Source organism: Coffea arabica, chromosome 10c, assembly GCF_036785885.1.
Source record: "Coffea arabica cultivar ET-39 chromosome 10c, Coffea Arabica ET-39 HiFi, whole genome shotgun sequence".
NCBI lineage: Eukaryota > Viridiplantae > Streptophyta > Magnoliopsida > Gentianales > Rubiaceae > Coffea > Coffea arabica.
This window is the reverse complement of record NC_092329.1, coordinates 53986675-53996143: the sequence shown is the minus strand read 5'-3', so window position 1 is coordinate 53996143 and position 9469 is coordinate 53986675. Positions and strand designations below refer to the sequence as shown.

The window sequence follows — 9469 nt, the reverse complement described above, 5'->3', positions numbered from 1 at the left end:
TGATACGTAGACATTAAATCTCTGATCCAAACAAAAAATTTAAATGTTAAGTCAAGTTACAACGAGATTATAAAATCAGGAAAAATTATAGAAGTAAATTACTGAAAGATTAATTGGGATTTGGCGAAAAACCATTTAAAAAAAGAAAAGGAAAAATTAAATAAATAAATATATAGATAAATAAGAAGAACGGTGGAAAATCCAAGAGCCTCGTAGACTTGGGGTTTAAGCCTTTTTTTTTTTTTTTTGACTAAAACCTCCCTAAAACCCCATAGAAAAGAACATCTTTATGAATCAATCTTGCAGTAAACAGAAGACCCCTTCTCCCCGGCGATTTCTCCCTTCAACCCCCTTGCCTCCTCTTCATCTCTTGTCTACTTCGGGATTAATTCAATTGCTGCTTTACTCTTCAGGGTAAGTTTTTACTTTTCCTAATTCTTGTCTAATACAGCCATTGATATCAGTACTGGCATTTCACAATTAATGGCACAAATGTCGAAGTTATTTTCGAAAAACTGGGTAGCCATGGATATCAATTGCTGGCATTTTCCAATTGAATTGAGCTTAATGCTTACTAGGTAGTATATTATACGCTCTTTGTCGACTCTGAAAAGGGATTCAAAGTTGTCTATCAGATTCCCCAAATCGGAAAAATATGTGCCTCATTTTACCTTTCGCTGTGTATGGTGCGGCCTTTTGGTAATTCTTTGTCTATTCTTTGCATCTTGGCTTCACATTTTTTTCAGTTCAATTCCTGCAAGTTCTCATTTTTGCCACATTAGGAAAACAAATTTCTTTTTTGAAGGCCATGTATACATGTATCCTTGTTGGTTGGCGGTATAGAGGGACTTGGTTTTAGGCAATAACCTAAATCTTTCTATGGGATTATTTGCTTTTTATTTTTTAATTAATTGATATGTGGAGAAGTGGCTTTATAATTTTTTTTCACTTTATGTGTCCTTTTACCTTTCTATGGTTTAGCTGATAGTATTCCTTTCCTATTCCAGTATTTGCAGTGCAGAGAGGGAGATTTGGAGGTGATTGATCAATATATTACTGGATATTTTGTTTGTGAGTGTTGCCAATGCTAGTGCAGCTATGCATTCATTGTTCATTTACTGTGTCAGTGTTCTTTATAGCTTCAGTAGCTACATTGTATGCCTTCTGTATCTAGTTGGTTACCAAGACACATCTCTTTGTCCCATGTTCAAAAATTTGTTCCCAAAAAGTGGAAAATAGGTGAGAACAATGGCACGGAATCAATGGCGGATACCCTCCTGAAAACCCTGAAGGAATTTGCCTGTCAAGGCCACTTATCAGAAGCCTTTAGGACTTTTTCAAGTTTTCGAAGTCACACCGTAGCATCCTTCTCATTTGATCTTACTATACAGGCATTGTCTTCTCTTTTGGTAAGTAGCACTAACCTGAAGTTGCTTCCAGAAGGTAAGCAACTTCATGCCCAAGCTATCTGTTTGGGTCTTGAAGAGCACCCAGCCTTGGTCCCAAAACTGATAACTCTTTACACTAGCTTCGATTTGCTTGTTGATGCACATACTATAACTGAAATATCAAATTTTTTGCACCCATTGCCTTGGAATCTTCTTATCTCGTCATATGTCAGAAATGGGCTTAGCAAGGAAGCTATTTCTACTTTCCAAGGTATGCTGAATAAAGGAATAAGACCTGATAAATTCACATACCCTTCCATACTTAAGGCATGTGGTGAGCAATTGGATGTGAACTATGGGAAGGTGGTTCACAGCTATATTGATGGCAGCTCTTCAGAACACAACATATTTGTGCAAAATGCATTAGTTTCCATGTATGGGAAATTTGGGGAAATTGATGCTGCTCGCAAGATTTTTGATAAGATGCCTGATAAGGATACAGTTTCTTGGAATACAATAATTTCTGGATATGCTTCTAAAGGTAGGTGGATTGAAGCCTTTGAGCTTTTTGAAGACATGAGAAAAGATGGTGCACAAATAAATCTCTTAACATGGAATACCATTGCTGGAGGTTGCTTGAGGATGGGTAACTTTAAAGGGACACTTGAGTTGCTTTCTCAGATGAGAACTGGCGGTATTCCTTTGGATCCTGTGGCTGTGCTTATAGGATTGGGTGCTTGTTCACACTTGGGTATATTAAGAGTTGGAAGACAATTTCATGGTTTGGCTGTTCGTAGTTGTTATGGTAGTCTTGATAACGTTAGAAATGCATTAATTACTATGTATGCTAGGTGCAACAACCTTATGCATGCACATGTTTTGTTCCGATTATTAGAAGCTAAAAGTGTAATCACATGGAATTCCATTATCTCTGGTTATGCACACTGGGATCGATCTGATGAAGCCTCCTTTCTTTTCAGAGAGATGTTGCTTTCTGCTGTAGAACCGAATTATGTGACTATTGCAAGTATCCTGCCCCTTTGTGCTCGGGTGGCTGATCTGCAGCATGGCAGAGAGTTTCATTGCTATATTATAAAGCATGAGGGGTTTGAAGACCATTTGTTGCTATGGAATGCGCTTGTGGACACATATGCAAGATCAGGAAAAGTTTCAACTGCCAAAACACTTTTTTATCTGCTGGAAAAGAAAGATGTTATCACTTACACTTCACTAATAGCTGGGTATGGGATTCAAGGAGAAGGAAAAGAAGCAATTGAACTATTTGAAGAGATGATTAGGTCTGATATTGAACCAGATCATGTAGCAATGGTTGCTGTTTTGTCAGCCTGCAGTCATTCAGGTCTTGTAGTCCAAGGTCAGATACTATTTGAAAAGATGCAAACCATCTATGGTTTAGCTCCTCATTTGGAGCACTATGCTTGCATGGTTGATCTCTATGGAAGAGCAGGTTTACTTAAAAAAGCACAGGAAATTATCACAAAGATGCCGTATGCACCAACATCTGCGATGTGGGCGACGCTCATTGGAGCATGTCGGATCCATGGGAATACATATATGGGAGAATGGGCAGCTGAAAAGCTACTGGAGATGAAGCCTCAGAATTCTGGATATTATGTGTTAATTGCTAACATGTATGCAGCTGCTGGGTCTTGGACCAAACTGGCCAAGGTGAGGACTTTCATGAGAGACTTGGGTGTCAGAAAGGACCCTGGCTGTGCTTGGGTTGATGTTGGTGGTGGATTTTCCCCGTTCCTGGTTGAGGACTCTTCAAGCAGTCAAACAAATGAAATATATGTTCTATTAGGGGGACTAATTAAGCAAATGAAAGATGCAGGTTATGTTGCTTGTGCAGATTCTACTATGGAGGAAGAGTTTTTAGTGGAATAGTTTTTGCTAACTGGTATATTAATTTCCCAATCATCTCTTCTGGTCAGACATGTTCCTTAACTGAGATTTGCTCTCTAGAAGTGATGACTGTATTAGCAATTACACGGCTCTCTTAGAAAAAACTACAAAATTAGATCTTTTAAGTCTATCTTTCCCATGAGAAATGTCTCAAATGAGTTTTGTTTTAGTCTATCACAAGGTTGAGCTGTGATTAACAAAGAAGTAGAGACAGCTGCATGCTCAAATTGAGCTTTACTAATGGAGATCAAAAGGAGGTATAAATGCTTCATTCATGCTTTTATTGCTCATTTATCAGTAATCTAGCTATCACATTCAATATTAATCACATACAGTTCTAGTGCGTTACCTTATTGAGAATTGAGAAATTCAAATTTCTTGGACAGTTGTGCCAGGTTGTTTAGTTCAAAGTAACGAGTTGGTAACCACATTCCCACCCCTTTTGGTAAGAAAAGTTGGTTTTGGCACTACATAAACAAGTTAGGATCTTAACCAGAAACTTAGGCTTGTTATTGGCTTGTTTGGTGGTGTTGAATCATTATATCTTTCAATATTTTAAGATGGGGGAATAATTTGTGAGTTGTGGAAAAATTTCTTTTCAGTTTGCTCTGCCTTCTGCTCTCCTTTTTATCCTTCATTATCCACTGTATCTGTCACCTTTTTAGGGGCCAAAATTATGTTTTCAATGGTTTTCTGAACTGCCTGTTTGCTATACAGCATATTTGCTCCCCCAAATGTGTTTTTCCTCCTCTCATTGGCTGTAGACACCCTTTCTCTAACCATGAATTCCTCTCCCTCTCTCTCTCTCTCTCACACACCCACACACATATATGCAACCTGCTGTCCTATCTTCACTCGCCCTGGTTTTTCATCAGCGTGATCCGATGAATGAGGACAAGGCCATCCCTCCAGTCTCTAAGCTTACAAAATCCCATCTTCTGACAAAAGCAAGACATAGGTTTGATTTTTAGACGTTTTAAGTTCTGTTTCAATTCTTTGCCATTGACAAATCTACTTATTTTTTTTTTTGTGCATAAGAGAATTTAAAGCTAAAAATTTCTCAGGAAAACAAACTGGTTATACTTTTTGTCTCTTTTTTTTCTTTAAGTTGTTAGACAGATGAGCTTTGGAGTTGCTTTATTTTTGGTTTGTCTGGAATATCCCAATATCAGCAGAGAACCTACTGAAGCAGGGAATGGAAGGGGACTGAATGTTTTGGAGGAGGTTCCAAAGTTAAAGTTACTGGCCTCTCCCCCTTTGACTTCGTACATCATTTATAATTGTGATTCTCACGCTGTTTCTTGTTTACCATGAGCTTTTGAGCCCTTCAAGTCTTCTGTCTTTTTATTTTCCTTGCTCTTATGCAATCTATTTATCGTCATTTGATTCTATCATGATCCCATAGCTCAAATATATTTTAATAAGATCACTTTGTCTAGCATGATCGAGGAGCTCATTCAATTGTTTCTTTATATCATTCCTTTCTCTGAAGTTTTAACTTTGATTTTACATTGTGAAAGAGTGTATAGTTTCAATGGGTTTGGCTGGCTTTGGTTACATTTACTAGTTTCCTACGTTTCCCTAAGTCGCAATTGCAACTTTTGAAGTCTTGAATTACTGCTGGACTTTTCTTCCTTCTAAACCTAAAAATAGATCTCAGTCTGGTTATAGTAGGGGCTTATTAAGCTTGTATGTTGATTTTTCTTTAATTCTATCTTTCATTTTCTTTTCAGGAGAAACTGTTGAAAGTTGTGAAATGGCTGGAATCTATATATATATTTTTTTGCTTTTGTTTCCATCCTCTTCATCTTGTCTTTTTTTACTTGTATTGCTTTTGCTAATGGAGTTTTAAAAAGAATTGTGTCCTCTGGCGATTATGTTGCAGAAATTATATTTAGCTCTAACCTGTGAAGTTATAGTGAACTCTTTTAGGTACTCTTCTAAATGTTGTAATAGAACTCTTGAACAAACTGGCAAATGGTTTCTTTTTGTTGCACAAGCTTCTGTAATTTACATTTTGCCTTCCAAGAGCAGCAAACTGGAAGTTGCACAGTAAACTAAGAAAATCCCTGTCAACAATTTGTTTTCTTTTCTATTTTATGGACTGGGTAATGGGGTCTAGAGCGCACAAAGTATGTTGACAGTAGTTGTTGCACCTTGCAAGATCAGAGGATACTTAAGATAAGCTGACATTTCAGTTCTTTGCCCTGACTGCTTGAATTTGTTTTCATGTTCTTTTTCATCATCTGCCAGAAAATCTTTCTTGCTTGCCTATCCAGCAAGCAGTAGTAAGCAATAAATATGCAGGCCAGAATTAGGAGCAGATCCTATCTGTCAATAAAATGTCATTGTAATCTTTTTCCTATAACAGAGTAGTTGTTGGTAATTACATTACTTATTAGAAGATTTACCTTTGCCTCTTTTACACACTGCCTGCTTGAAACGAGTTGTTTCTTTGCGATATTCCTTACGGCTTTTAATCTTGGCAGGCCTAATACGATCCTGTGTTCTTTGACCAGCTACCAATATTCCATCAATGTGTGCAGAAACCTCATTAGATCCACAGCTTTCCTCTTCGGCTGTTGCATCCATTAATTTTTTGGACAGTGATGTGCAGCTACGCAACTTGGTCCTCTTGCATGCATTGTTACTAACCAAAGAACTTTCTGGCTGGCGGGTTGCCATCCATCTTTCTAGCCAGCTCCAGCTCATATTGGCATCCAAGCTATTGGATTTGGTACATTTCTTCTTTGCACATACTCTTAACTGCAAAGAGCCTCTGTTTATAGCAAATTTGAATTAATCACTGCATGTTCACGAGTTTATTTTCTTGTACCTGTTGTGCAAAAGCATATGCAAGAGCTCTCTCTCGCCTTGTTGCCGCCTCTATTCTTTTCTGAATCCTCATTTTTGATATGGTACTACTTACTGTGCTATCATCCCAATCTTCCTGTCAAAGTTGCGCAGAAGAAACATACATAATGCTTTCTGTTCAATTATTCCTTACTGCCTTTTCTTTTCCTTTTTCACTTTTCCTCTTATCCAAATGCTATGGTGCTTATTAAGTAATTTTCAACTGCATTCAGGTTGGTTTGCATCAATATCGAGAAAAGGAATAGCAATCAATTTTTGACTAATAATTGAAATTTGAAAAATATAGAGAGAGTCTTAATGATCTAGAGCATTGCATATTAATTTTCTTGGTGAGATCTGACTTGATGGAATTCAGGTAAATTCAGGTGAATTTTTGCTTCAGTTAAATTCTTGAGTGCCTTTGACAAAGATTATGCTAAGCTTTTTGTATGATAATGTCGGGTGTTGCATAAGAGAGAAGAAAAGAGCAATCAAAGATGATGACATTTTTAGTGAGCAGCCGTAACTCAGCAGGACCATAAACTCAATTTGATAGGTTTAGTCACAACTATATGGTCAGCAAATGAACCTTGAATTAGTGATAGGAACATGCGAAAAGAAAGTTAAGCCTCTCGCATCAATGTACTGTCCAATTACATCCCTTTTATTGTCCCAACTGCTTACATTTTGGTGAATCTTAGTTGGAAGCTATAAGATTCATCTATAACTCCAGGTTTCGTCTTTTGAAGATGCATGTATTTTGCAGCTAAAACTCCAAAAGATGTGTCTTAAGTTCTTTTTTGGGGTTTACCTGCAGCTTTGCCGCTTGGACTCTTGCACGCTTTTGCATTGGCTGGTTGAGGCTAATGCTTTCAACATCAACTACAGATGTGCCTGTTGACTCACCTGTTTGAACTTTTATTGATGAGCTTAGAGACTCTGGGCTTGGAATTGCTGTGTGCACAATGATCTCTTGCTTTCCATCATTCACCTTCATCCGAGAGGAACACCTGGCCTGAAAATTCAAGCACCCACGCCAGGTTACAAACTACATGAAACAAGTATTTCATCATTGAATGGCCCTACTAGTTGGAGAAACCCGTAATGTTTAAGATCACCGTGATCTTCAATTATCTTGAATTTCTTGCTGGTTATTGAATCTAACGAATTTTTCTTTTTTTAAAATAAGAGTCAATGAAAACAATCAGTTTTATACTGAAGTAGACTAATATCTTGTAATACGGGTGAATTGACCAGATAATTTCTGAATGCTGACTGAATGGTCATGGCAGCATCTTCTTGCTGAAAGAGCTGATAGGCTGAGTTTTGCTTCACTCCCCAAAGTTCTTGATTGTTCGAAATGTTCTTTTTATCGCTTTTGTCTGGGATTTCTCGTATGATGGGTTGAGTTACAGTGGCTTCGGAACTCTTGAAGGAAGCTGTATCTTCCTCTGTAAAGTCTGAATGAATTTGACATAGTCTGGTTGTCTGAGCCGAATTCTCCTCGGCGACAACTGAGCTGATCTCAAGCTGTCCGAATGAAGCTGAATCGTTTTCTCCCAGGACCGAAGCACATTCATCACCACACAAATATGACTTGACTGAGCTCCATCCTTTCTTTTCCACTGCATTGCTTCTTCCCTGGTTTGATCAGATCATTAGAAAAACTTTTTTGTAATTGAAGATTGGCAACTTGATTGCTGTCTTGATTACTTTGCAGAGCTAAACGTGTGCGGAATTATGGAGTATAACTATAGTAAACAAGAAAAGAAGCACGTCTTTTGCTATAATCTGCATAACGAATTCATAATTGCAGCTCAAGAAAAGCTCTAGTAAAGTTCAATCATGGACTTACACGGCCATCACGAGCTTTGCCAGAACGAGTTTTGAAGAAGACACCTCGAACCAACTCTGCTTTGGCACCTCCCATCTCAGCCGAGCAATAACAGAGCAATGGCCCTTGATCTTTAGTACATATATCCTGTTTAGAGCATTTATACACTAGAACTTGCGTGCGTGTTTATGTGTGTTATATCTTATGTTATGGTGCAAGTTCTGTATAAGCTATAGATCAAGGGAAAGTGGAAGCACGCCTGGTATGTTTCTCCTAGCTCTGGTATTCCTGATGCGTTTGCTTGCTACCAGAGTGTTAGAACCTCTGGAAAGTCTCAGGCAACGCTTTTGTGTGTATGAGCAGTCCTCATTGGATGCTCAAGTGTTTATCCGGTGGGCAGGTATTTAATGTTAGTGCACTGCGGAAGGACAACATTTGATGGTTATCACCCTAATGCCCGCGAAAACAAAAAAAAAGTAGAGAAAGAAAAGGGGGATTTCTCTTGCCTCCCAAGCCTGATTGAGAATTGGTTATTGATAATAGAATCATCACGTGGTGCTTGAAACTAGTACGCTTTAATGATCTACTACTGTAGCAGAACTTTTGAGTTGGAAGTAGGTCTTTAGTTTCCAAAAGTAGATCAGGATTGTACAAATAAGAGTAAGGCTGGGAATGTCATAATTTATTTGCTTTTTCATTGCCCTTTAGGCACATGGCTGGCACCACATTGGAGCGGAATAAGCTTTTTGCTTGCTGATCAAGGGAGCTCTGTGAATCTAAAGGTTTTCTCGGGATCCAGCTTTCACCCATAGGGATGATATATGCAAGACAGCTTGGCCGGGTGTCTCAGCCAATTTGCCATTGTGAGAAAGTATTATATGGTTGTTAATCAAAATGACGCGGTGGTTAAGAACCAATAAGAAACAGCTGCATGGCAAGTTTTTGTTGGCTCAAGAATTGACTTTTTGCTTAATTCAAAATTGAGGTTCAAAAAAATGTCTTGTCCTGTGTTGTGAACCTTTTCTCTACTTCCCTAACAAATAAACTAAGTTGAATCGAGTTTTGGACTAATCGAATCAAATCTTGACTTAATCTTATCAAACTCGAACTCAAGTTCGAGATCGGCGAACTGGCAATTTAAAGCTCGAACTCGACTCAAATTCGAGTCAAGTCGAGCTCGAGTTCAAAAAAAATAAAAAATAAAAAATAATATTATTTAATAAATATTAAAAAATATATATATATATATAATTTTACTATTAAAATAAAAAATGAATATAAATACTCGAGTTCGCAAGTTAACGACTTTAATATTTTGAACTCGAGTTCGAGTTCGATTTGGCTAACTCGAATTCTAGTCGAATTTTGACTCGCGAGCGGTTCGATTTGTTTTGCAACCTTACTTCCTGCTATTCTCCAAAATCCAATGCAGTATTCATACCAATCCTTTCCTCCTTTACCTCCATTT

At 37.8% G+C, this 9469-nt stretch overlaps 2 protein-coding genes across 9 annotated transcripts; one reads left to right on the top strand and one right to left on the bottom strand.

Annotated features, from left to right (window-relative positions):
• Window positions 1-295: 295 nt before the first annotated feature.
• LOC140016070 (pentatricopeptide repeat-containing protein At1g71490-like) lies at window positions 296-7501 on the top strand. Of its 7 annotated transcripts, none has more exons than XM_072069053.1 (7): window positions 296-414; window positions 1008-3309; window positions 3485-3571; window positions 4190-4272; window positions 4423-4552; window positions 5804-6051; window positions 6985-7501. In XM_072069053.1, the coding sequence occupies exon 2, from the start codon at window positions 1158-1160 to the stop codon at window positions 3294-3296; it is 2139 nt and encodes a 712-aa protein (XP_071925154.1). In that variant the 5' UTR covers window positions 296-414; window positions 1008-1157; the 3' UTR covers window positions 3297-3309; window positions 3485-3571; window positions 4190-4272; window positions 4423-4552; window positions 5804-6051; window positions 6985-7501. The 7 variants fall into 7 exon arrangements, with proteins under 7 accessions (XP_071925154.1, XP_071925158.1, XP_071925156.1 ...); XM_072069057.1 differs by having other exon boundaries at window positions 1008-3571; window positions 6985-7207; window positions 7425-7501; XM_072069055.1 differs by lacking the exon at window positions 3485-3571.
• Window positions 5283-8154, bottom strand: LOC140016071 (protein IQ-DOMAIN 33-like). Of its 2 annotated transcripts, none has more exons than XM_072069059.1 (6): window positions 8023-8154; window positions 7422-7808; window positions 6979-7182; window positions 6151-6264; window positions 5726-6080; window positions 5283-5645 (listed from the first exon to the last, which is right to left on the bottom strand). In XM_072069059.1, exons 1-6 carry the CDS (start codon window positions 8095-8097, stop codon window positions 5629-5631), a joined length of 1152 nt encoding a protein of 383 aa, XP_071925160.1. In that variant the 5' UTR covers window positions 8098-8154; the 3' UTR covers window positions 5283-5628. The 2 variants fall into 2 exon arrangements, with proteins under 2 accessions (XP_071925160.1, XP_071925159.1); XM_072069058.1 differs by having other exon boundaries at window positions 5283-5585.
• Between the last annotated feature and the right edge of the window lie 1315 nt (window positions 8155-9469).

Excerpts from the sequence above, each read along its gene's own strand:
- LOC140016070 (XM_072069055.1), top strand. The coding sequence starts at position 1,158 with ATGCCTTCTGTATCTAGTTGGTTACCAAGACACATCTCTTTGTCCCAT.
- LOC140016071 (XM_072069058.1), bottom strand. The coding sequence starts at position 8,097 with ATGGGAGGTGCCAAAGCAGAGTTGGTTCGAGGTGTCTTCTTCAAAACT. Across the intron at positions 7,809-8,022 it reads GCAAAGCTCGTGATGGCCGT|GGAAGAAGCAATGCAGTGGA; the intron begins GTAAGTCCATGA and ends TGATCAAACCAG. Across the intron at positions 5,586-5,725 it reads AGTGTGTAAAAGAGGCAAAG|GCAAGCAAGAAAGATTTTCT; the intron begins GTAAATCTTCTA and ends CTTGCTGGATAG.